The sequence below is a fragment of the Arvicanthis niloticus genome, chromosome 20 (assembly GCF_011762505.2).
Source record: "Arvicanthis niloticus isolate mArvNil1 chromosome 20, mArvNil1.pat.X, whole genome shotgun sequence".
NCBI classification, from domain to species: Eukaryota; Metazoa; Chordata; class Mammalia; order Rodentia; family Muridae; genus Arvicanthis; species Arvicanthis niloticus.
The window spans coordinates 41,929,129-41,956,477 of record NC_047677.1 but is presented as its reverse complement, the minus strand read 5'-3'; the positions used below and the strand labels follow the sequence as shown (position 1 = coordinate 41,956,477).

The following is a 27,349-nucleotide window of genomic DNA, read 5'->3' as shown; positions in this document are numbered from 1 at the left end:
CAATCCATTCCAAATTTCCTTGGGGGAAAGACTGAGTTGACAGATCCATTCAACAGAATTGTGTCTGCTGGTGTATCCGTCAGTGTTGTCTGGAGAAATAGAACCAGTGGGGTGTATCTTTGCTTCTGTTTTTAATTCACTGAGTCTGTGTCTCTTCATCTTTCTGTGTCATGCGAGACAAAGTGAACAAGCTGAAGCGAGATAGGTGTAGTTAGGGAGGCTGGGGATTCCCTAGCCCGTCTCTGAGCTGAATTCCTGAGAAAGCTAGCGTGAGCTGGAAAGACTGAAAATGGAGAACAGTGGTGTGAATCCTCACTCTAGGCCCAGAGAAGATATCCCAGGTCAACCAGGCAGGGAGGTAAAAGGGTAAAGGATTCCACCAGCCTCCATTTTGGTTCTGCGTAGAGCCTCAGTGAGTCAGGAGACGCTCAGCAGTTAGATGACATTGTACTGAGGTCCAAGTCCCAACATCTGAGAAAACCCTCATAGACACATCCAGCAGCAGGGTGTCAACTGGGGACCTGGGGTCGCTTGTGCTAACGAGAAAAGTTCATTTGACTGGGCACGGCACTGGAAGGGCGTGTGAGGTCCATTTGGTACAGCAGGAGTCTGATACTCTGTGTATCTGCATGTGCTCCAGCCTGACTTCAGCCTTTAAAGGGTCCTCTTGCCTTCGTTGGTGTGTCAGCAATAATGGGGTGAAAGTACTCTCACTTTCAAGTCATAAAAAGTAATTCCCTACAAGCAAGAAAAAGCCACAGTGAGGATGATGTGGCTAATCATTCTTTTCATTGACAAGGAAAATCACAGCCCAGGAGGCCGTCGTTAGTTACGTAGAAAATCCTCAAGGCCTGCCCAGTAAGATGTTATTCCTTCCCAATACCCAGAGAAGCAAACCAAGTCTCTGAGATTGTGAGCACCTAACAGTGACAGAGCCTCCTGATGGAGTCTGAGCCCCTCGCCTTTTGAGTGAGTTTGGGTATATCTGACCCAGAGGTGGACAGTTCTCCCAAGAGGGTGAACTTGAAGAGAAAGGTGCCAGCCAACATCTCTCACTCACCACCTCCACTCTGTTCCTCAGTGGGAGGCCAGCACCCATGCTGGCTCCCTGGCTCCCTGGCTCCCTGGCTCGCTCCTTCGGCTTGTTCCTTATTCCTTGGGCTCTGCCTCTGTTCTTCTCTGTATATCTCTCTCCATGTCTGCCTTTCTTCTCAGTCTGTCTCCAAAAATAGAGAGCTCGTTCATGGTATTAGGATCATTAAATTCCTCTTGAGTTGATCATAAAAACAGTCAGATTGGGGGAACTCCGTTTGTTTAATGAGCCCTTTCAATATTTGCAACAGGCTTTAATTTCACATGAATCTTTAAACTGCTGAAAGCTTGAGATAGTCTTTTCTCTTGTGTCATGAAAATATTTCCAAAAATGTTCACTAATTCACTTAAAAATACAGGATGAGGACTGGGCCTGTAGCTCAGAAAACAGATACAGCTCAGCTGATAGAGTGCTTGCCCAGTATACATGAAGCTCTGTGATTAGCTCCCAGTAACATGTAAACCAGGTTCCATGCACACAGTTATAATCTCGAGTCTCAGACTGTGGAGGCAAAGGATCAGAAGTTTAAGGTCACTTGTGGCTGCATACTCAGTTTGAGGCCAGTGTGGGACATTTAAGACCCTGTCTCCAGAAAAATAAAAGGTTTAAAACATTTTTTTTGTGGAAGCAAAATTGACAAAACAAAACAAAAAAACTCTGCACTTATTTAAAAGTGAACAATGTTATCACTGTTGAGATCCTGAGACCCGTTGCAGGGAAGGTGGTTATATTTCCAGATCTGCCCCAGCCTTTGCTGACCCTTGCTTGTCCCTGCCAGGGAGCCAAGCTGTGTGGACCACGTGGTCCCCTTGTATTTCCTAGGAGGCTTGTGTAGGTGGGGCTTGTATATATGCTATGAGCCCTTATATTTCCACAGTCCATTCTTAGGATGTTATAAAGAAAATAGGTCATTACTTGCTAAGAACACAAAACGTGTTTAGTCAGCAAAGCAAATGACAAAACTCTTCCTTTGGTCTGTTCAGTAAAATACAGAGAGTCCAGGACAGGCCAGGTGATGCTTGGAGTCTGAGTGACGATGTTATTAGAAGGATGCTGGCTTGGTTGGGTCTTCAGAACTGAGATAAATCAAATTACTTGACTATAATATAGACTTATCACCTCAACTAAAACTTAGCCCATGTCAGGGAGTGGGAGGGGGCAGTTTAAATGAAACCAAAAGTGTCACTCGTCTTGTTTCAGAGCATCCTTACATGGAGTAGTGAGCTCAGCTGCTAGTGTCTCTCCATTCTTAAGTTTTACCATGTGGTGTTGTGCACAAACCAGCAGGGCCTTTGTGCTGGGTTGTAACTGCTAGGCATAGATATGCTGTCCCTGTGAATGGCTATGGACCATAGCTCTCTGGCCTCCTACTTAGAACAGCCCATAAAGCTTCTGAACTTTATCTTTCCTTTTGATTTTCTCACATTGAAAAGCCCACCTGTTGCTTTTGGATCCACAGTCCCTGGAGTGGTTGCCAGCTCCCTTTCCTACCGGGTGCTGGTCACTGAGTCCTCTGTCTTCTCCTGCTGCCAGCTCATTACTCCCAACTTCCACCTCACACCCTTCGGGCACAGTGTTTGTGGCTGACTGGGCTGGGAATCTTCTTGAGAACATAAATAGGATTGCTCTCTCTTATACCTGCTTGGGGGCCTTCTACCTAGCCTTTCTCTTATAGCACCTGGACAGTCCCATGTCTGTCTTAGCTGTGGTAGCATCTATGTGTCCCTTCTCTGTCTCCCTGGGCGACATCCCCTCTTCTCTGGGCCTGTGAACCTCAGACCTCCTCTGATGGCTCCAGTTCTGAGAACCACAGGAACATTCTGTGGGAGCCTGTTCTCTGTGGTAGGGAGGTTGCTTCCTGCTCCTGGAGTTCTGATCTTTGTTGCTTATCAGCTGAGCTTGCTGTGCCTATAGAGTCCGGGATATAAACAGATATAGCTGTCTGGAAACACAGTGGCTCGGGCAGTGTGCTTACCACTTAACCACACGCTCGTGTGATAGTGCTGGTTTCATGGCTTTGCAAGATAGAAAATGAGAGTGTTTAGTGTTTGGCAGAGCAAAGTCCTTACTTCCATACTCTGATTAAATTATAATGATAAATATCACTTTAAAAGGAAATGTAATTGTTTCATTTAATCGATATGATTATTACTGGCACAGCAAATCTATCAAGTGCTAGGGTGATAAATTCATGCTAATACAATTTGTACCGCACTGCTGTTGGTATCAGCCTTCCCTGGCATCGGTGGGTGAGCTATTGAAGTTGACTCTCAGCTTGTTGAGCCTGGACACACTTGTCAGAGAAGGGGCTTCTGAGACTCAGAACAGCCACCAGAAGTGGAGAGGGTACGAGCTCCTGGGGTATCAGTCAGTGCAACTGTCTCTTCCTCTGTCCTGTGGGTTGCCTGTTCTCACGGTCACACATGTACCTGCACAGGCATGAGCGTACCCTGCCTAGTACATGTGTATGGGCTTGTCTGTCTGACCCCCCTCCCTTAGTTCCTGTCTCCCTCCTCAGCATCTCTTCTCCTTCCTGAGGAATAGAGAGTCTCCAACTGCCTCATGCCTGACCTGCACGAGGGTTTCTCTATTTTGTTTTGTGCTACAGGTATTATCTGGTGGCAGGGTCCAACAAGTGGCCATTAGCTAGTCTTGTAGCAGCTGCACATAATGCTCTGTAAACCTGTTGTCATTGAAGACATTTTTCCAGGGCTGATTTTTTTCTAATATATGTTTACTATGTGTTTTCTGAACAGAAGAAACTAGTATAAAGTAATTTTAACCACATGGCCACACACCCATCACCAGCTTAAACTAGATGGACATTGGCACTTAGTCCGTGCCACGCTGCTCTTTGATGGCACCTTTCCTCGCACACTGGTAGATACCTTCTATACTGTGCTTTGAAACTCTGTCTTAGCATTAATCCTCACTTTTCCATGGACTCATGCATCCATGAGCTTATGACTTTACTTGTCTGAGAGGAAACTTTAGGTGGTGGTGTCAACATGTATCTCTCATGTTTCTCCTATGTGTTAACTTGGTATATCAGACTTTTACACACACATATGTGTACCCACAGCTTAACCCATGTAGCATGTAGTTTCTGTTTCCCTGCTTTACACTCTGGACAGACGGTGTACCATTCCTCCCAACCCCAGGTTCCCTTGGATCTTCGGATGAAAGACACTCATACACATTAGTTTATTTTTAATTTGCTTTTAGTTCAATGGCCAGGCTCTTCTAAGACCCCCTTGAGTGGCATGTTCTTATCTCCACTTCCAGATCAATACCTCTACATCTACCCTCAGCTTAGTTACTCAGTTACCTTCTCCCTGCTCAGCACCCTAAATCTGCTCTCAGTTTAGGTGAGTTTCTAATTTGCTGCCTGCTATCCCAGGTCCAGTTGGGGAAGTGGCCAATGGCCACTCCACCTGAGATCTCACATGACTGGTGGCTCTCTGTTCCTCCGAAGCATGGTGAAATAGCTTTCCTCCTCTTGCGTCTCCTAGCCTGCCTAAGGAAACCAGGAAGCCCCGCCTCTTCTGCCCAGCCATTGGCCGATAGCATCTTTAGTGATCGATCAAGAACCAGTTGGGGAACAGGACCTTCAGCATTCACACACAGATTCCAGATCAGAGCATCAGAACCACCCCCTACACCCACCTTGTTGGGCTAAATTTGTTCACCTGTTATTTAGTGCTTGGATGTCTATGTGCACGAGACTGAGTCACCCTTCCCTTTCTCATTATCTTGACAGATATGTTAAATGTTTTGGAGCAGCCGTCTAGGTCTGGAGAGTTTGTTGTAGGGTAAATTTTGTTTCCTGATGCTTTCACCTATGCGGTTTAGTCAGATAGTCTGTTCCTTCTGACATCTTTATAAGTCTGTAATATTCTTGGGATTTGTTAATTTTGCTTAACTTTCAAAAGTTTCGGAGGTGGAACGCATGTTATATATTTAGTGTTGCCATAATTTGAAGCAATAATATTATTTTGGCTAGCCCTTGGTGCCTGACAGTGCATCTTAAAACGTATGGCACACAAAACAGCACCATGTTCATGATCATCGTGACTAGGATCTTGTGCCCAGTGCAACTGGTGCCTCGGGGGCCACTTCTGTTTGGAGATGGTGTATGGCTGGAGGCTTGGTTTCAGTTGTTCACCAGGGTTATTGGCTCAGTATCCTACCCTAGAAGACTTTTGTAGTGATGTAGCTGACCATCTTCCCACGTGATCTTAACACATAGCTAGCTTAGACCTCTTTCCAGTGACTGACATCCCCAGAGACAATCCAGCAGAAATGGGAAGTAGGAACCCACCGCCTCTTTTAGGCACAGGCCTGGTGCTAGGCAGTACCATGCCCACGGAGTAGTTTGATGGACAGAGCAGTCACCTGGCCTGTGGGACTCACAGGGGGCGAAGGTCTCTTCACTCAGATTGGTAGGAGCATGTTAATTCATTTCTTGGGGTTCTGTGATGTGTCTGGGTGTCATTGGAGAAGCATGGCAAGGCTTCCCCCCATGGTCTGCTCTCCCACTGCTCTCTGGATCTTGGTGGAGCTGGGTTGTGACAAAGTGAGGTAGCTCTGGGAGCCCATGCCAGGAGCTTTGCGTGCCCTTCTCCCAGGCATTCTGAGGTGATGAAGAAGCCGTTCTGGGCACTTGGCCCAGATGCCTTTGTGCTGGGCTGGATGGCTCTGCAACCCACAGTCCCAGGTCTGTAAAGCATCTGTGAGGAAGCTGTTGACTTTGGTGGCATGAATGTAGGGCTGTGGGCGGCACAGCAGGGAGACTTGCAGGCAGACTCTCTTCACCCTTTCCCTCAGAGGACCTACAGCAGTGTCCTGATGGCAGGGAGCACTCGCAAGAGTTAGGAACTGAGCTGACAACACACACTTTATATTTGCTTCTAACAAGGATCTACTCAGATCTACTAGTCACCTCTGTGCATGGCCCCCCAGACACCTAGTAGGAACTCTGTAGGGGAAGGGTCATGAGTCTGTCGTGCCAATGAAGCACTCTTATGGGTTTACAGTTGACAGTTCACGGAGAAGAAATGAGCTGCAGATAATTTCACAGCCCTCAACTTCTAGAAGCAGGGTGGCCACCAGGGTAGGTTAAGGGCTGGGCACATGGGTTTCTGGTCTGTATTTTCACACACATGTATTTGCATGTATAATGGATGTATGCATTTGATTTTAAAGAGAGCAAATTTTTCTTGAGGCCTCTTTTCTAATCCTGGTGTTCTGTTAGGGTATTCTGTTTGGCCAGCTATATTTAAATATGGATGTAATATGTGCATTGACTTGTAGGCAAGTGAACCAGGGCCTGACTTGTTACTGTGTATCCCCTTTAAAAACTCCCAAGAACCTGTTTTAAATGGTATAAGCTTATATAGAGGAAGAAGACTTTAAAAATCAGAGTATCGAGTCAATCATGAAGGCCTGTAATCTCAGGGGAGGTGGATGCAGGAAGACCTCGGGAGGTCCGCCTACAAACAAGAGTATCTGTCACTGGAGTTCTTTCCTGAGGTGCTGAAAAGCCTTTAACCTTAAGTTAACGAAGTGCCAAGTAATTGAATCTTTTATTACAGAGTGAAGTGTGTCAGGCTGGACATGGAGAGCTCAAGGTGTGGCTAAAGGAAGCAGTCGGCCCAGTGCATCACACTTTCTGTTTTAGTGCTGCTGAGCTGGGAGCTCGCTTTGATCGCCCTGAAGGAGTTTTGCCTCAGGATTTGAGCCAAAATAAAAACTAAACAAATTTCAAGGTAAGTAAAAATCCTTTTAAAATCTCATAAAATCTGACCAAAGATGACTTTTGTGCCAGGTGTGGTGGCAGAGGCCTGAATTCCAGCCTTTCAGGAGACCGAGGCGGGAAGATTAAGAGTTCAAGGTCAGCCTGGGATACATAGCAAAGCCCTGTCTTTAAAAAAAAAAAAAAAAAAAAAAAAGTTTAATTAAGTTACTTGGCTTACTGTTGGAGTGTAGTTCCCTAATCCCAGCACAGATTGTTACCCTGAGCTAGTTCACGTACGCACGTCTTCCTATGGCCACACATCATCTTTAGAGCTCACATCCCTCCAGCCTTCCCTGGGGCTGCCTCTCACTTCATCGCTCTGTTGATAAAGCCCGTGCTTTGTACCTGGCACTAGATAAGGCCTCCTGAGAGCCTTTTACTACTCACCACTTTTTTCTTTGAATTTTCTTCAGTGTTTCATCTTTATGGCTGTTAGGGTAGCATCTGTTCTTGTGGGGGTGCTTGAAGCTCTTAAAGCACTAGTATGAAGGTAGCTCCGTTACGGCTGTATTCTAGAATGTGAAAGAAGTCTCTTCTCAGTGTGGAGAACCTTGGCGGCAGAAGGTGCTGAAGTGAGTCTTGAGACTAAGGAAGGATTCGTGGTGGCGCTTCGAGCTCCACTAATGGCCGCCTGTTTTTAACATACCACAGAGATAAAGCATTGCATTGATTCAGTCATGTGTGTGAGGCAGCAGGATGAATTGTTTATATCCTTTCACACAGTTGTTCTTAGAGAAATACAGGAAAGTCAGGCCACAAGGAGCTCCGTGCAGCATATGCCCAGAAAGCAAAGCTAGCGGCCAGAGTGCTAAACTTTGCATCGTCTCCTCCTGCTGGCTCTGTGAATCAGTGCTAGCAGCAAGTGTTGAGACAGTGTGTTGCTTTTACCTCAGGTGATGTGAGCTAATTTTGTCAACAGTTTGTTGTTTTGATTTTTTTTTTTCTTCATCTGGTTTGAAGTAAAATAAACATGTAAGCTTTGGGCTACAGTAACCCTCCTCCTGGTTAGGTTACCACATCTCCTACTTCGTAACACGCACCCTCCTCAGACAGGCATGGTGCAGTCTAGGGACTCTGCATCTGGTGCCAGCAAGGTGGCTGTGTTCCCTTGGCTTGGTCCTTAAGAAGTGGTGTATAGCTCAGGAATTACTTCTGACAGAGGTGTCAAGTACTGGGGTTTCCTGTTGAGGTGGTGCAGTCTTATGTTCTTTCTACAATGGTTGCATTGCTGGGAAACACATGATAAAGATATGTAAACATCATTGTGCTTGTGTATTAAACACCAGTAGGTCTTGGCATAGCTCGCTTAGACAGCTTTTGGTGTATGTGTTAGGGTTCTCTAGAGGAACAAGAATAGACAGAATGAACATCTGTATGTGAAAAGGGATTTCTTAGAATGGTTTACAGGCAGTAGCTTTGCTTGTCAGACAGTGGCTGTCTTCTGACAGAAAGATCAAGACTCTGGTAGTTGTTCAGCCCAAGAGGCCAGATGTCTCAGGGGATTCCTAGAAAGCTGCTGATCTTCTGGCTGTCCTAAGGAATCCTGGAAAAGTGGGCTCTGATAGCAGCAAAGGAATGCCTCAGCAACAGGTTATATGAACAGCGAGGGTGGGGGCAAGTAGACAAAAGCAGAAGTATCCCCTTCCATGTTCTTTTATGTGGGCTGCCACCAGAAGGTGTGGCCCAAACTGAGGAAGGCTCTTCCCAGGTCACATGATCCAATCAAGAAAATCCCTCACAGGTGTGCTTAACTGCTTGATCTTTAGATGATTCCAGATGTAGTCAAGTTGACAGTCAAGGTTAGTCATCACAGGACAACACATAGGTCTGTTTTGGGAGGGTCTTGCTCATCTTTGAAGTCCAGAAGACCTGTGTTACTAATGACCAAACCCTTGTAACTGTTATCTCCTGATACTTCCGGGCTCCCTCCCACTGCATGCTCTCACAGTCCCAACTGTCTGCCTGTGTGGTGCATGATCCACCGTTCTCATGAGGACCTGGCCCGTGCCAAGATCAGAACACGTCCTGCACAGGGCCTGGTGCTTCAGAGGACTCCAGGTGCTGATACAGAGGCTGCAGGGGCAGTAGACTGGAAGGTGAATGAAAACTCACCCATGAGCTGGGAGGAGTGCACCCCAGAGCCCCAAGAAGCAAAGCTCCCGTGCACAGGACTGTTCTCCATCTCTCCCTAGAAACCTGTTCATGGGCTGTGTGATTATTTCCTTCAAAATATTCTTTATAGGGAACTGGAAGACCGATAAGGCTTTCTAGAGGGTAAAAGTGCTCGTTACCAAGCCAGAAAACCTGAGTTTGATCACTGAGACACACATGGTAGAAGTGATCTAACTAACCTCATAAACTCACACACATAAAAAAAAATTTGCACGTGCGCACACACACACACAAATAAATAACTGTAATTTGTTTTAAAGAAACTGGAAGCTGGAGAGATGACTTAGTTCATTTCCAGCATACACTGTAACTCATAACTATCTATAACTCCAATTTCAGGACATCCAATGTCTTCTTCTAGCCTCAGTAGGTACCAGGCTCACACATGGTGCATAGATATTCATGTAGGCAAAAACACCCATACATATAAACTAAAAATAACAAAGGAACTGAGTGTGAGGAAAGTTTTCCTCAGAGTTCTGGGAGCTCTCTGAGCAGGGGTTGCGAGAACTCTTGACTTGGAACTGGCCAGTCAGAAGTTCAGAGGCCTGGGCGTGAAGCTCTGGGAACAGAACCCTCAGCCGTTGGTTGGAACTGACACACCTCACATAGACAGTTTCAGGACTTCACTGGATCAGAGGCACCGGCTGTTCAAGAGCTGGTATCTTGCTTCCTAGTGGGAAGAAACTGTCATATGGGGGCACAAAAAAGAACCGTCCCACAAGAGAAAGTGGACTTTCTTCCAGCCTTATTCTCCCCCCCCCCCCCCCAAAACGGGTTTATTGGCATGATGGATGGTGGATGGATCTGAATGGATCTGGATGGACCCCTTCCCCACTGTAAAACCCAGAGCAGTCCTGAGTTAAATAGGGAGGGAAAGAGGGCGGAGGGGCTGGGGGGTGGGGGGGAATGCTTAATTGGCTCCACCCTCTGGCCTTCAGGTACCTCATTAGTATGTAAATCTCTCAGGGCCTGAGGCCTGTCAATCACATCTGAGGCCTGCCCTCGGAGATCAGACCTCCTATCAGGAGCCTGGGTTCTGGAGGTGTGGCCAAACATCCACAACCCAAGAACCAGGATACCCTTCCATGGCCCGACATCCACCTCTCTTTTCTTTCATAAAAGAAGGGGCAACTCTGTATTAATGAGAGATGTGGACCACAAGGAGTAGTCTGGGATCCAGGAGCACGGGAAGATATATGCTGTCCCTGACAGGCAATCTCCTGTTGGGTCCCCAGCTATCTCAAACCCAGCGCTCTACCGGGGAGACCAAACCATCTCTTTATGGCCCAACATCTCACTCTCTTTTAGTGAAAATTTTGGATGAGGGAGTCAAAAGAAAACACTATGAAGGCCATAGGGTGTGGCACAATTAAGCCAAAGGGTAGGGGGAGCTGGGAGTGGGAGTTAGGAAGGCAAGAGATCATTGAAACAATTGAACACAGGTTGTACAGTTTGAGGGTAATAACATCTGATTAATCTAGATAGACATTATGTTTTCCTTACTAACATGTAACTTTAGCTGTGTGACTTTGGCAAAAGAGTTCATTTGTAGCTGGAAGGTCTGGATCTGTCTTCTGTAGGAGCGTCTCTGGGTCTGGCATGTGTCCCTGGAGTCTTCAGCGTGTGTCTCTGGATCTCAGCTTGTGTGTCTGGGTCTCAGCGTGCATCTCTGGGGTCTTCAGTCAGAAGAGGTGGCTGGAAAAAGGTAGCTTGGCATCCCAGGCAGGTTCCAGGAGATGGCGTTGTCTCTGCTGGACTTGTGGGAGCACTGTCTTGGAGTTTTATGGAGAGGTTTTTTGTGGGCACCAGCAGGGGTTCGGGGGAGCACTCTTGGAGCTGGCTCTGCCCGCATCCTCTACCACCTGTAGGGAACGATGTAGGCTCTTGTGGGTCCGAGAGTCTGTCACGGCTCAGTCAGCTGGAACTGTGGCTCAGCATGGCAGAAGCAGAAGTGAGGAACCTTTGACTGAGTTGGTTCCGCACTGCACTGGCGGGTGTCATGGGTCTCGTCCACTGGGGAAGTTCTCACCCAGTCTGAAGTTTCGTGGGGTTCAGAGCTCTTGGATGGGGACCCCCGGGCAAGAAGGCTTTCAGGGATCAACTGGTCTCAGACTCCTGGGCTCCCAGGCATCGCTGAAAGCCGAGGAAGAGTTGAGATTGGGGGCCTGTAGGTTGGACTAGCCTGCAGCTGAGAGAGGCGAGAGAGGGAGAGCTCTGGCGAGGCCCCACGGGGTGGGTGTCACTCACTTAGTAGGGTCAGCTAGCTTGGTTAAATCGGTGGGGAATGATTAGCTCGTGTGTGGGCTCGGGCATGGCTTCTTGAATCTTGTTAGGCTGTTGTGATTCCCATGGCTCCAAAGAGACTGGAGCTCAGGAGTCATAACTGAGTTTACTCTGCTCAGGGCACCGGGAGAGTGCTTCGGGGCCCTGCCCGGTGTGGGGAAGTCTCAGTCTGCTTCCATGGGGGTGCAGAGCTCTTGGATTGGGCATCTTTGGTTGCATGGGTGATCAAGTCCCATGTTGGTCGTGCCAGCTGTAGGTAGTTATGGCTGATGAATTGAAGGGTTCCTAGTGCCAGGCTGTGGGTAGTTGCTGGGAACACTCTGGGTTTCTCCAGGGGGAAGTTAGGCCCGGCTGCTATGGCTCCACAGTTCCTCATAGCATGGTCCCAAACACAAGAGTCCATGAGTTTCCAAAACGGGTTTATTGGCATGACGGATGGTGGATGGATCTGGATGCAACCCCCACCCCCCCCAGCCTTATTAACTCGCCCTCATTTGCAGAAGACCTTCATGTACCACAGCAGATCAGAAGGGCTGCGGAAGACAGAGAATTCACTGCTGGCTGCACTGCTGCTTTGCAGGGAGCTAGAATAGCTTTCTCAGCAGTCCCTGTCACCTGTTTTAAGATCACTTATTTGACATTTTATCTTGAACTAGGAGCCAAACCCAAGAAATAGATCCATACCAGGCTTCCCCTGATGGAACTTCTCCTTAGTCTTCCTGTGCGCATCAGCCAGTGCGTGGAGCTGATGCTTGGTATCTGAGCTACCCGTCAGATGTTCTGAACATTTCCTTCAGACATGCATGCTGAGACCAGAATGAGCCAGGATACCTATTGGGACATGGATGTTGACTGCAGAGGGCAGACGAAGGTGTCACTCCCTTGGTGGTAGTGTAACAGTAACTGTTTTGTTTTGTTTTGTTTTGTTTTTGGAATAGGTCAGAATCCTTCTAAGTCTCTTTTTAGAATTGTGCCCTACCTTAGGCAGTTGCCCAGGCTCTCCCACCCCACTCTCTCTGGCTTATAGATTGCTGATTCCCTTATGTCTCACCTTGGTCCTGCCTAGCTGTCCATAACAGATCTATTAAATTACCTATTCAGAATCCTGCACTGGTTCCACTTCATATTGCCAACTTTCCCTTAGGGCTCATGTCTCTGCTTAAGATCGCCAGCGGGTACACATGCTTGAGAGAATGTGCCTGGCCTTGACTTTGTCCTTTGTACAGTCACCCTTTCTCTGTGTGGTCAATGGGCCTTGACAGTCTCTGGCCATACAAACCTGACAACTCTAGGGAGTCACAGAAAGACCATATAAAGTTTGCTTCAGGCCAGAGACTAAGGAAGGGGGTCAGCTGCCACGGTGGGTAGCACCCTGGCCAAAGCTGTTATAGGTGAAGGAGATACCAGGGTCTGCAGTATTCTAAGTTCTGCCCAACCCTAGAGCAGCTCTTTTGAGTGGCCTCTTCTGGACAGCAGGTGGTGCTGTGGGATCACTCCAGAGAGAGCAGGCCAGCAGCAAGCTGTGAGTGGGTATGACAAGTAGACTGACTTACAGTCTACTTAAGTTAAAAAGTTACCTCCTTTTTAACATGGAAGGCATGGGCTCGCTAACCCCAAGAAGGGTGCAGGTGTTGTCACCACTTATTCTCCTCAGGAACTGTGGTGTATTAAAGAGGAAACCCAGTGCTTTCGCCGTAGTTTGACAGTGTGGTTGCACGTAGACACAGAGTCTAAAGGTTGGCATGCCGGCATGGCTCTTCACCTCAGCCAGTACAGCACCTCAGCAGCTGATGGGCCTGCGTCAGCCAGGCCCCTCAGTGCAGCATCAGTCCTGACTGCATGAGAGCCACCAAAACTGAGACATCCCTGCCAGTGCTGAGCAGGTCTGCACTCCCAGTTAGCCCAGGATTTGTCCCAGGGCCGCCTTCTGTGATTGACAGATTCAGGGAAGTAAGAGAGTGGGCACTTACGCACAAGCCTGGCCCATTGGAGGTGGAGAGCCTTTTGATGGAGGTACTTTACCATGGTAATGTGTGGACTGTGCAGATGGTGGACTGTATAACTCCATTTTAAACAAGCATGGCACGAATGGCTGTAAAGCAGTTGATGGGTGTCTGTTCGCCTCACACAGCCACTCCAAAGCCTCCTTACTGATGTTTGGTAAGATTTAAATGGGCTGGTACATGTGTAGGGACTGGTATTGTGGGTGAGGACCACTGAAGCTCTCACAGTAGCATGTTCCCTGGGGACCTTTCTGCCATACCCCCATCTCATCTAAGCCAGTCTGTGCTTATAATCCAGTGTGCCTCTGCAAGTGAGCGCCAACCACATGTTTCCAGCATAGGCTTTTTCCTCTCGATTCCAGACTCAGACCCTGCCTGGCTGCATCCTCCTGTGGATCTGCAGACACCCAGCTCCTGCTCCTTTGTCCCGTGCTCTCCCTTCTGTTCTCCTTTGTGCTCCTTTTGGATTCCACACTCCTATCCAGGAAGGTACTTCTGAGCACCGTGGGATGCTTGCTTCCTAGTTCTTGCACTGCTATCCCCAAGTCCTGACTTGTGTTCCTGCATTAAGCCTTACCCCTGACTGTTCCCTGCCAGCCTCTAGCATTCTTAAAACTAGGTCAGAAGCAGATGAAAACTCTTGGTAACAGTCCTGCTTCAGTCCCCTCTGTTGAGTGGCTGCCACTTTCCCTAGGAAATCCCACATGCTGAGCCCACGGACCCCTTCTTTCATCTCTGCTTTGCTGCTTGGCAGTTAGTCTGCTGCCTAGCTGCCCCTAGACACTGCCTGCAGAATATGCATGCTTGATGCTGAAGGCCAGTTTCCTTCCTGTCTTATCATCGTGGAGAAACCTTACCTCATGCTGACCACCCCAGGCATCTTTCTACCATCCACAGGGCATGCTGTTATTTAGTTGTCTGACATTCCCTGTGCATCCTTCTTGTCCTTGTTTGAACGTAGGTTTCCTGACAGCAGCCATGTGTTTTCTGTTTCCTGATGTCTCTCAAGCACTGAGGACATGCTGTGTGTAGTAGAAATCCAATAAACATGAGATAGATAAGGGCATATTGTGGTGGTTTTCTTATTAACAAATACTTGTGAGGTGTTTTAATGTTCTTTGAAGAGATAGCTTAGTGGTTACAGAAGACCCAGTTTGTTCCCAGAACCGATTGGGTGACTCACAACCATGCCCACCATCACATCAGATCCAGGGTATTTGCTATCTCCCTTTGCCCTCCAAGGGGACCAGGTGCACACATATATACATAACCAGTTTAAACATTTTAAAAGTATTATATTGAGGAATGCTACTATTTTTTTTTTTTTATTTAAGATGTCTTATTTATTTTCTTTGCTTTTCAAAACAGGGCTTCTCTATAGCCCTGGCTGTCTTGAGACTCTTTCTGTAGACCAGGCTAGCCTCAAACTCAGAGATCTGCCTGCTTCTGTCTCCTTAGCACTGGGATTAAAGGCCTGCGCCAACACACCTGGTTTAAAGTCCTTTTTAAATTAACCCGTCCATTATCAGGGAAGCCATGTCTGGCTCACTAGATAATTGCATTCTGCAGCAGGTTGGTTGTTTTTTTGTTTTTTTGTTTTTTCTGCATGAATCACCAGACTTCTGTTTTGATATTTCTCTTAACTAACCCAGAAGACATTGGAAGGCAAAAAGAGAGGCAAGTGGCATACACAGAGTTGGGTTGTCTATTCTGCTCTGTAGACTGGGGATGACTCAGTGTAAATCAGCATGTGCTAACCACAGCGGTGACACCAGTGTGCTTCCTAGCCATATACCCCAGCTTCCCACAGCTCTCATGCTGTGTGTCTTATTAAACTGACTCTCAAGAAGGCCAAAGATACCCCAACCATGGGCCCGGAGAGAGAGAGGAACTGTCTCCTGAGATCCAGATAGCTGCTGAGAAGACAAGTGCACACAGCACCAGTTTGCACCAGTTTACTCACTGTTGCCTAAGTACGGATGGTGGCTCCCTGTAACTGAGGGGCCAGAGAGCCTTCCCAGTTCCCCATTACAGTAACAGAGAGTCATTTTCTTTACGATTGTCTTCTCTGTGGTTTGGTGCTCATTCCTGTAGTTGTGTTTGACTCCACGATGGGAGTCATACCTTGTATACCTGATTGTCACTGTGGGTTTGGAGTTGGTGGGTATCCAAGCACAGTCACATGGCTACAGCCAGGATTTTTGTCCATCATGACTTGGGCTTGCCTCTGACTACTCTTGCCTACTCTGACCCTCATTCGAATCTGTGGGATGTCTACCTCCAGTCATGGATTGAAACTGTGGGAAAAATCGCATCTGGGCTGAGCACATACAGGCTTTCCCTTGTCAGTTTTAAATACTATTATTGTTGAGAAATGGATTCATATAGTGCAGTATTCATACAACAATTGTGTTGTGCTGGGTATGAAGAGTTCTTGTGATTTAAAGTCTATCTGCAGGAAGATGTGTCACAGGTCATCCAGATACTGTGCCACTTAATGTCAGGGACCTAAGCATCTACAGATTGTAGTATGGGGGCTGGTATGTCGGCTCAATCCCTAGAAGATGCTGAGATGCAGTAGCCCTAGAATGATGGATAAGAGTCCTAAAAGGTGGGAGCTTCGTGGGTGGGACAAGGCCATGCTAAAGCCAGAGGCTAGGTGAGTGGGTTCCAGGCTTGGTTCTCCTGTTGGTGACTCTGAAATGTGCTAAGGTGGTCTGTGCAGGACCTAATCAGGAGAAGGAAGTGTGACAAGGTAGCCACTATCTTCCTACCTGGGCTTAGGAGAGTCATGATAACCCCTGTTGTTCTGGCCCCCAACAGTCCAGGGAGTGGGAACAGTGCTGGCTTCTCCCGCCCTGCATCAGCTGATTACAACTCCCTCTCAGGAGCTCTGCAGCCTCTGGCATGTGACCTTCCCCAGGGAAGCATGCTTCTCCCCCTGCTGCGCACCTCAGGCCTGGCCTAAGAGCCTGCATCCTGTCTTCTGTGCTAGTCTTCCACCATTCCTTTGCCTGCTTTACAGCTATGACGGCCACCACCCTGTCTCTTCACATCCCACCCGCCTGCCTTTCCACTGTAGGATATATATATGTGGATTCCGCACGGCTCTCAGGACAAGTTCTAAACATTGCTTCACCTGGAAAGAGAGAGCCCTTTCAAGTCATGCCCTGCTTGCCACCTAAGACACTCACTCACTTGTGCCATCACAGGCTCCCACAGATTCAGCCTCACCTTTCCAAAGGACTCTTGTTCTTGGGTTTCTTAGCAGATACTTCCAGTGTCCCCCAATCTTGAAAGTGTCTCCCAAGGAGGGCACTCCTGCCTGGTATGTTCAGAGCTTGCATCATTAATAAGCTGAGACTTCACCATACATGTGCATGAGCCATTGTCATTTCCCAGCAGCAAGGACATCTCCAGGACAGCTGCTGCCTGCTGCCTGCTGCCTGCAGCACCCCTTCATAGCATGGACTTGTTGTAGCAGGATGGAGGCTTAAGAGAAGAGTACCGTGAGGCCAACAAACCCTGCTTAAGAGTTTTAAAGTACTTAATTAAGTCAGTGTACTGTAGACACAGTGGTTCTGCTCACTGACAAGTATGCATTCGAAGTGGAAAGATGGGTTTTTATGACTGAAAGTTGGCTACATAGCAGAGACGCCTGAATCAGTCGCAGCCACATGTCTGGGCATTCTGTGGAAAGCTTACTCATGTTGGAACGAATAGTGGATCAAGACATGATGTTTTTGTTGGTAGCAGTACCTAAAGGAGTGTTGGCAGCTAGGCCATAGCGTATTTTTATTCATTTTAAGAGAGTTTTTAAAGATTAAAAACAAGACAAAAATGTGCAGCAGAGACACATAGCCTTACTGCCTGTCTGGCCCTTTACTAAGAAGTATGCAGGGTCTTGATCTAAAGGATTAAAAAATAAAATATTTAATTGAAGGTATACAACATTTGTACATATTTCTCCAGAGTATCATATGTTTAAGCAAAGTAGAATTTTTCACATTTTTAAAAAATATTTCTAATTGTCAAAGGTTATAAAACAACTGTCAATGTGTCAAAATTACTTAAACAGTTTAAATTTGTTAGGTCCTATTAACTGTTCTGCAAAGATAAAAGCTATTGGTGGCTCCGTTATCCAGTGTTCACCGAGTTGCCAGTGTGGAGTAGAAGGCGTGTCTTCCGGGGAGCATGCCGTGCACATTCACATTCAGAAGGTTCCCGTGTGGCTGTCGGTGTTACACTAACTCACGCACCTTCCGAGTGACCAGTTGTGAATGGATGCTGAGCACCGTGGGTGAAGGTTTTCTTTTATGCCATGCATGGTATGAGGAGAGAACGGACACATGTGTTTTCTCTACTCACATCCTCCATGTTGTCAACTCTCCTAACAGTTCTGCAAAGTGTTCCATGCAGGGACCCAGGACTGAGAGGCAGTGGGAAGTCTCCCGGGAGTCTGACAGCATGTATCTCTCTGGAGCAGTTTTAGGACTGGGGATTGCTGTGCCAGCATTACTGTTGTCTCCTGAGCAACAGAGGTCCCGTGTGTTGTGTGATGTTCATGTATGTGTGTACCTGTACATCTGTGTGTGCTTGTACAGGCTTACACATATGAGTTATGGATGTGTGACGTGTGTGTGTGTGTGTGTGTGTGTGTGTGTGTGTGTGCATATGTGTGTGCATATGTGTGTATGTCATGTGCATGTATTTGTGTATTCATGTCTGTGGGATATGGCCCTGCTGGTCAGAGTGCTGTCTTAGGCTAGGCTGGATCTGTATGTTAGAACCCTAGGCATGATGGAAAACACAAAGGAGCTAGTGTCTTCCCCAGTCCTTAAGCACCCTTCATCAGTGACCATGATCTACACTCTTGAAGGAACCAGGCCAGTCCTGGTTTCAAGCACATGACTGAAAAGAGGAGGAGGCACCTGAGAGACTGCGCCTGATGGTGGACTTGTCTGGAGGACTCTCCTGGACCAGCTGAGCTCACCATTCACTGGCATGCTCATGACTTCTCTCATCTCTCTTGTTCACCCATCTGTATCATGCTTTGCGGCTACCCATTTTTGGTTTTGTTTTTTCCTCCAGCTCTCACTCCACAAACTACTCTTTCATTGGTGCTTTTATTTTTAATGTAGGAGTTTTTGTTGAGATGGGACTTTAATGTTTGTCGTAGGAGACTATTTTCCCAGAACTGTTTGCAGGCACTGCGCTTCTCTCCTTCCTTGCCCTGTGCTTTTAGGGTTAACTATCACATGTCACTTTCTGGGTGATGTGTGAGGAAATCATTGTGTGTTTGGGTCCCATTCAACCCAATTCTGCCTAATTCTGAGGCTTGATGAATGAGCCTGAGACGGAGGAGCAAGTCAGTCGCTTGCATCCTGCCGGCAGGGGTGGCTGTCGCCTCAGCCTCAGCTCTGCACACTGAAATAATCCTCCGTGTTATTGCTGAGTGACCAAGGGACGCGGAATGAGCTTGGGACTAGCAGGGGCTAGCAGCCACTAATCGGTCCATATGGCATCGCTGGGCTTGGGGACTTTGACCGTGGGTGCCTTCTTCAGCTTCGTGGGGCGTCGGTATAAAAGGAGGCGCAAGAAACGCTCCGAAAGGAAAGGTAATGACTCGGACGTATAGGTGGAGTTTGCACGCCACACCATAGTGTCTTCTGGGGTGGGCTGCCTGTGGCTCAGCCTTGCCGGTGCCCGCCGCTCGCTTCTCTGCTCCACTGTTGATTTGAATGCCTCTCTCTTGCTGATACTTTATGGAATTCGATAGGGCAGGCAGACAAAGGAAGCTTTGAAGCTGCCTTCCTTAAGTGTGAGCAGAGGTCCTTTGAGCTTCCGTCTGCAGGGTGCTTTTTGGGAGGGTGTTTGTGAAGCTGTGGAAGTTTGAAGCATGAGCATTACAAGGCTTCTCTGTCTAGAGAGATGACTCATAACAATCACTTTTGCCGCCGCTCTTCATTCGTGCCACTTTTGCCCTAAATTTGCTTATTTTACTGGGAGGGTAAGACCATAGCTGTTACTGTGGAAATACTTTTCTTCTACAGAAGCAGAGATAAGCCCTTCACAGTCAGCACCCGGCTTACTTCAGTACTTAACTCCACTCAGTGTTTAAGACATTAAAATCCATAGGTGTTTTCTCTTTTTTTTAAACAAGATTCAAAAGTTTTTATAGTAGTAAAAACATCATGTGCCCTCAAGGGCACAGACAGTGTCTACTACTATAAAAATTACAAACCATTAGCTTGTAGAGGGAAAACATTCCATGTGAGCTATCACCAGTTACTGTCTCCATAGGATTGGAAATATTAAAAAGTGTCCCAGTGAACAGCTGCTTCTAGCTGGGAACGGCTGGCCATACTGAGCGGCCCACTGCCCCTGCTTCCACTTCCCCAGGCATTGCCTCAGTGCTACCGCCCCATAGAATTAGGACATGACCCGTCACCATGGCAAATTCTGTAACCAGCAATGGTAATGCCTCAGGAAATAAAATGAGCTACAGTTTTTTTAAAGGATGAAGAAGAAATTGATTTTGGAGCCAGCAGTCTTTGTAGTCTGTTCAGTGTAAGTCTGGTGCTTAATAGAATGCCAGGGGTGTATTAGGAGGACATCATGGGCCCTACATCTTTGTAGGCAAAGTACATGTGCTTACTACTGTATAGATAGAACAAAGGGAAGCTCAAAAAGGCCAGTTTATTACCGACTTGCTCTCATCTTAGAAGAGTCCTGCTGGCCTTTGTATCTTCAGTTGACTTTTGTAAGATAGGAAGTCACAATGCCAATCAAGAACACAGAAGCAAAACTATGGGGAGTGCTGATCCATTAGCCCAGTTTAGAAATGCCACTTGTTCTGCAGTTCCTCAGCACGAGCCACTTAGCTGGGAGAACGCTGGGACATCCGAGCCTAATTCTGAGCACATCCTTTGGACTCCCTGCAGTCCCAGCTCAGGGAAGCTTCCTCAAGTTCTCTGGAGCTGTGTCAGCTGCAGGAAAAGCTCTGCTGCAAGACCGCCTTCTTCAGACCAGCATCTTAAAAGAGTAGAGTATCACACAGTTGCAGCCAGGCCTGTGTAGGATGGGACTTGGCTCCTGGCTGGACTTCCAAATAAACTCATTGTCAGTTACTGAGCAGCGTGACCGTGTGTAGTGGCATTTGCTCTTGGTGGATTATAATATGTCTCTGAAACTAATAGGAACACCTTTAAACCAACGGAGGCTGTGAAGACTACACATGTAGTTACAGCAAAGTTATTTAAGATTGGAAGTGTGAGCTTTTTAAATACTTTAAGGGGCTACAGATCGTGTTTAATGAGTTGTGGTTTTTTTTCTAAGACTGGGATAATGCATGCTTTTAAAAGTTTAGTTTTATAGTGACAAGCTGCTTGTTGAACTGTAACAACAATACATCTTCATTGATTTTCCTCCTGCCTCCTTCATTTCCCGTGTGGCTGCTCTGCCCCCCACAGGACAAACATTGGTTGGCTCGTGTGCAGCTCAGGAGGAGCCACCAACACAGCAGAAAGTCCTGTGGGAAGGAAAGCTTTTTAGTCCTGGTGCTGACCAGGCAAATGCTTCTTGTCAAGGCCTGAGAGGAGCCTTTGACATGGTCCGACTGTGAGGCACATTAGAGTCTGATCGGGGGTCAGTTGCCAGCCACCATGTAGGTGACTGGTGGGGTGAGCTGAAATTCAGAGGCCCTCCTTTGCTGTATTCTCCACGATCACCATCACATTGTTTGTGTAAGGTCCCACGTCTGTGTCCTGTCCTTCTGCTTTCTCTCTGAGTCTTTTGTTTGTCCCAAACGTGAGAGCATCTTTAGTCTGTTCCCAGTTCTTCTGCACATACTCAAAGGCCGCCGTCAGGTGCCTTGATCCAAGGCCAGCCTCCTCTGCCTGGTTTCCAGGGTGGAGAACTGAGTGGGGTTGGGCACGTTGTAGTGAGCTCTAGCTCAGCAGAGGCATGCACTCTGAGTACTGATGGAAAGTTACCCTGAGACTCCTTCCCTGCTCAGTGTGAAGAGAACAGCTGGTCATAAGTGACTCCAAGCTGCTGTCGTGAAGTCTTCCCCTTAGTCTCAGCTTGAGTCCAGACAGAGGGGAGCTTTGGAATGTGGGATGGAGTGGCACTAACCCATCTGTGTATCTGCCCACCTATCTAACAAGTGCCCACAAGAAACTTCTGCCTACTGGCATCAGAGATTTGGACATTCACAGCACAGATGTTAACACAGGATTTCAGTAGGAAGAATGGTGCTCTTGACTGTCAGGCTGAAGGTTTGCTCTGGAATGGGTCATATGAAATCCCGTGTGGCTAGGGAGGTGGCTTCTGTGAGGTGTGGCTGCCATGTTGTTTATGCAGGTAGGACATTCCCTAGATTCTGGGAGAGAAGACAGTCTGTGATGTCAGCTATGAGAGGGCCTCAAGTGTAGAAAGATGCCACTGACTACACACACACACACACACACACACACACACACACACACACACACGCTGAAGAGCCGCACTTGTGGGCAGGTAGCTCAGACTTTCTAGAATGTGCTGTGACAGATACAGTGTATGTCTCATTGCATTTGTGCTGACGGCTTCATGGAACACATGAGGACCTTGGTGGCAGGGCGGGAGCTCCTCTCAGAGAGGGTGCACTCCGTGGCAGCAGCACATTCCAGTTTAGCAGCTGAAATACTGAGTCACACTTGGAATGTGAGAGAAATCGGATCCAGAATAAATCTCAGTAATGCCAATTCCCAGTGTAAATGCTAATATTGAAAATACAGTTTTAGAAACATTTTCAGTGGCTTTGCTCTGTTTAGTTGTCCCATAGGAAGAAGAGCTAATTAAATATAAGCAGAATATTCTAGATTTTATGTATCTAATATTCATACTTGTTAAAATTGTTCTGAATATAGCTTTAACTTATTATGAGGCTTTAAACTGCATACTAAGTATTTTATATTTTGTCGCATCATTTGGTTATGGTAAATATTCTTCCTAAAGAGAACGGTCTGGATTTGGTTTTTCCAACTACTTCATAGGTGGAACTTGGGCTTATTACCTCGTTTTGGGTCATTGTGTTCTTAAATTTAAGCTCCATTTACATGTGTATCTGGAAGATAACAGAAAACAAGTTGAGCTGGGTCGTGAATGTATTTGTTTAGGGATTATTTTAATTTTCCTGAGATAAACAGCTAGAGTTCAGAGATCTGCAGGTGATGTGGCAGCGACAGCCAGCCTGTGTCTGCTGACTGTGGTTCTGTGTCCAGGGTTCTATCACCATCAGTTTCCCAACTCACCAAGAATAGTCACAGGCCAAGGGCATGAAGAAGCATGGCTGAAGGCTCTGTGCTGGCCTGGCTTCTCGCTGAAATATATTTAAATTGACAGGAGCACTCACTGTATGCAGGCCATATGAGTGCTAAATCACAAGGACCCACTCTGTGGCCTGCAACCCCCGCACGCACACTCTCTCCATGAGGAAGGCATGTGACTGCTGAAGCCAGGTCAGAGGGCCTGCAGACTCCAGCACCCCCACCAGCCACTACCCTGTTTACCTCAGACTCTTACTGGTTTCTGCGAGACAGGGACCTGAACAGCAGAGAATTTATGTCCTTCAGCAAAGATAAAGGGAAAGGACCTGGAACACACTGTTTAATCTTGACTCTGTCAAACACTGTCCATTTGATCCTTTCCACGTAGAACCCCTTCCAGGTTAAGGACCTCAGTTTGCAGCCTTATAGACTTGGCACAGAGGAAGCACATGTGGCTGCTCCCAAAGCACCTTGGTCCATTGAGCACAGATGTGAACAGGAATGATGACTACATATCCACCTCTGTGTACCCTGGAAAATACGGGGTATGTGCCACAGACAGAGACAAAAACAACAACAACAACAACAACAACAAAAAAAAAAAAAACAAAAAAAAAAAACTCTGAGCTCTTCGTGGGGTTTGTCGGCTGCTTGCAGGGCAGGTGCTGCAGATGAGAGGACTGCTGTATGTGAGGATCTGGGACACCCAGAGGAGATGCTGGCTCTGGGCTTTTGAGGCCATTAGTACCTACAGTTCCATCTTGACAATAAGTGTGTGTGGCACTTCCTGGGGAGGGAAGTCATGGGTGTAGACAGCATGCTGAGTAAAGTGGAGCTGGTGGGGCACTGGGACTCTGGTCCTCACTGTGGTTACCCCATACTTGCCCTTTCTGTATGACGCTATTGACCTTGCTACTACCTGACATTCTTGATGAACTCAGCTGGCTTTCAGTCATGCTGAGCCTCGCAGCCCCGGCTGTGTGTGCAGGCACAGTGGGGGAGTGTTTACTTAGTTAGTGTGGCCAGTCGCATTTGGTCAGATTGCTTCTAGCTGTCACATTTCAGTAAATATTTCAAACTGGAAATAATTGATGAAACCCGTGTTTTCTCTTTTGGTAAAGAATGGTCTGCTGCTGTTTTAATAACGGAGAGCCAATGCAGAAACAGCAGGCACCATCCAAGACACAGCTCAGCACCCAGTCCTCCTGGCACTCGGTGGGTTACCTTGAAGAAACAATGTAGCAGTCACAAGACAATGGGGAAGCTGGGGGTCGTGGCTGTGGCTGTGAAGGCTAGAGATGCACCTCTGTGTCTAGCACACGTATTGCAAGGAGTTGAATAGAGCTGGGAAGGGCAGAGCTGAGCCCTCACTCAGCCCATCTTCACTGGGCTGACAGGCAATTAAGGAGATGAAACCTGCTTCACCCAAGTGGGCTTCAGGTATGCAAGGAGGGAGACAGACAGTCTGCAAGCCATAGACCCACTGTGCCTGGAATGGGCACGGCACCTGGAGGGGATGATGATTGGAAGTCTCTTTGAGTGGGTGTTTGACTTGGGCTTGTTTCGAGAGGAGACCGGAGCCCTGCAGTAATTTGAGAGAAAGCACTGTAGATTCCCGAACTTGGAGAAATCACATCCAGGCTTCTAAGGGAACCTGGTATTAACCCAGTAAAAAAGAACCAGAGGCCATTGATGGGAGGTGCTTAGAGTCCAAAGAAAGGTAGATCTGGGATGTCAGGTGTTGTGGTTTATCAGAGACTGGCAGATGAAAGCGTGGTCAGGGCGGCTGGAAGAATGACGCGTCCCCACTTCTTGAGGCAGAACGAGGATGTTGTCGAGTATCCATCCAAATGGCTTTCATGCCTGCTGGAGTGAACCTGTGTTTGGATCCAGCTAAAGTCAAAGGTGCCAGCACATTCCTGGTACTGACCTTGAGTAGGAAATGATACAGCAAATTAGGTCAGCATGGCTCAGAGGCTTCCTAGCAGTTGTCACTCAAGATGAATACATTAAGTCAGGCCGCATGCCTCCATCCTGGGCAACAGCACAGCCAATGGCTCATGAGGAGAGACTCAGGTGGGCCATGATAGGACACACCAGGACATGTGTGAGCCTGGGGGCTTGTGCTTCCAGGTATTTCTGGTTTGCATAGAGACTACCCTGGATACTGTAAGGGCGGAGGCCAGTGGCTGATACCTCTAGACATGGCAGGCATGAGAAGGGAAAGTCATGGGTGGACTGTAGATGGTCTGCCTTAAGCATCTGCTCCATGTGAGAGGTGGGACGCTCAAGATGACGCAGGTTTATACACGTTTATGTTGGTACAGTTTCTACCTAAGTGAGCACTTTACACCAGGTCCCTTGGAGACGCCAACCCTTACAGGGTTACTTCTTTCTCGCCTTCCTCCTCAGCACTCGTCTGTCAGGCTTTGCTCGTTTGTCAGTAACAGCTGAGCCTGTCCACACAACTGGTATATGACTGACCCCCCAACGACTCACCTGCTGCCTGGGTGTGAGTTTTGCATGATACCTGGTTTTTAATAAAGGGAGTGAGACCCACAGCCTGTGGTGTTGCTACTCTCCTCCCCATGTTTTCTATTACCTTTACTGTTTGTCTCTACCCTTACCGGGTGTCATAACCTGTACCAGGTCCTCCTGAGCTGGTGGCCTGTGGTGGTGGCTCTGCTGCTGCCCTTGGCTCTTTCTTCCCTGCCCCATGGGTTACCCCTAGTGACATTCCACTTAGCGTGATGAATGCTCTGCCTAGCTAGCCTGGCTGTCCTTTCCCCACTTGCATTATACTGTAAAAACATTCTTGCTCAGATGCTGTGTCCAGTTTTTACTTGCTGACACAACCTGCCACCCCCTCCTCAGTATGTACAGACTCTGCAGGAGTTAACTCAGCGTCAGGATACATGGGTGGTTTTGTAGAAAGGAAAGCTGAATATTTTTGGAAGCTTTAGTGGTGTTATTTTGCTAGGTGATATCGAAAGCAAAATATCAGTCATGACGTGCTTTTTGTTTTCTGACACGCTTGGTTCACCTGTTGAATTTCAGGTTGTTTTCCTTTAGGTGGTGTGAGACATTTGTATTTCAGAAACCATTTTAAATGATTATTTTATTTTGTTGCTGTGGCTATAATATTATCCTTGAGTTGAGCTTACTGCCTGCGTCTGTGAAGACTCAACACAAATAGTATTTCAAAACTCTGGTTTTAAATTTTTGGTTCATATAAAAACAACACCAATGCTAGTCATAAAGAACACATAAAAGTTTTCTCAAAATCTGTATTTTCTTGAGGGAAGATGGAAATCAATTAACTCTATAGCAGTTACTTTGTAAGTTCATTTATTTGCCACTTACCTGTGCACACACACACATGCATGTAGAAGCAGGATCCATGGCGAATGCCTTCCTTTATTACACTCCACTATATTTCTTTGAGACAGGGTCATTCACTGAACCTGGAACTCATCTGTTTAGTAAGGCGAGCCGGCCAGTGAGCTCCAGGGATCTACCCGCCCCCACTCTTCAGTTCCGAGGTTAGGACACTGCTGCTCCAGCTTCTTGTGTGAGTGCTGGTGATCCAAACTTGAGGCCACGCACCTCAGAGTGTGTTCTTGGCCCACGGAGGTGTTCCCTAGCCCTCACGTTTGCCAGTCATCTTCATCTGTAGTTGCTTTAGTATACTTAGGGAGAACACTTTCACTAGCCCAGGAGAAAAGATTCAGGTTCCAGTACATCTTTGATATAAGCAAGTCATGTGGGCATGTTTCTTTTCTTTTCTCCTAGAGTATCTGTTTGTTAAAGGGAGAGGGGCCTCCCTTCACTGCCACCTCACCACCATGGGAAGATGAGGCCTGCCTCAGAGGTTAATAGAGATGTTAATACAAGTTTTGGCGCTTTTGTTTTGCAACATAAGGGTCTATAAAAAGATACATAACAGGGCTGGAGAGATGGCTCAGCGGTTAAGAGCACTGACTGCTCTTCCAGAGGTCCTGAGTTCAATTCCCAGCAACCACATGGTGGCTCACAACCATCTGTAATGGGGTCTGACACGCTCTCTTCTGGTGTGTCTGAAGACAGCAACAGTGTACTCACAGCATAAAATAAATAAATAAATCTTTTTTAAAAGATACATAACAAGATTCATTGACTTCCAGCTAATTTAGAAGTAAAACATTGCCAATGTAATCATGGTGGTGTTTGTTAAGTGGTAAAGACAGTGCAGATGAGTGGCCATGGGTCCAGGGGGTGTCTCTGGTTAAAGCGCCATCTTTGCCAAGCATTGTTTCTGCATGTGTTGTGTTCTAATGCTGGCTTTTCATTTTATCCTGGGCATTCAGTCCTGTGAGCTGAGGCCCTTCAGGGGCTGTGCTCTTGTATCCGGCCTGGAATGTTCCCCACGGGTTACTGCGTTAGTTCAGAGTTGCACGGTTATTTTTAACTTCCCTTTTTTGGTACTGCCATTAGAGACACCTTGACTGGTGCTGCTGAAGAAGTGAGAATGGTATCTGGGGCTCTACTCATGAGTTAAATGCAGGTCTCTGCTCTTCTGATGCTGACTGAGTCAAAAGGTCTTCGAACTGCTGCCTCCAAGCCTTAGCTCCTGCCCCTGGAGGCATCTTGAAAAATGAGGCAATTATTTTGAATGTTGCTATCAAATAAAGCCCATTCCTGGAATTCT

The 27,349-nt window shown here is 47.3% G+C and overlaps 1 protein-coding gene across 4 annotated transcripts in view; it reads left to right on the top strand.

Annotated features, from left to right (window-relative positions):
* The window catches only part of Adarb1 (adenosine deaminase RNA specific B1), a 121,763-nt gene that overhangs the window by 53,778 nt on the left and 40,636 nt on the right, over positions 1 to 27,349 (top strand). For 2 of the 4 annotated variants that reach the window (XM_034523730.2, XM_034523729.2), the window contains exon 3: positions 6,688 to 6,861. Coding sequence is in view for 2 of the 4 variants with exons in the window: in XM_034523728.2 (XP_034379619.1) it covers positions 18,870 to 18,969 (100 nt within the window). In the remaining 2 variants the exon portion in view is untranslated. Of the gene's footprint in view, positions 1 to 6,687; positions 6,862 to 18,811; positions 18,970 to 27,349 lie in introns of those variants that run through there. The other 2 variants (XM_034523728.2, XM_034523727.2) reach the window with 1 other exon arrangement.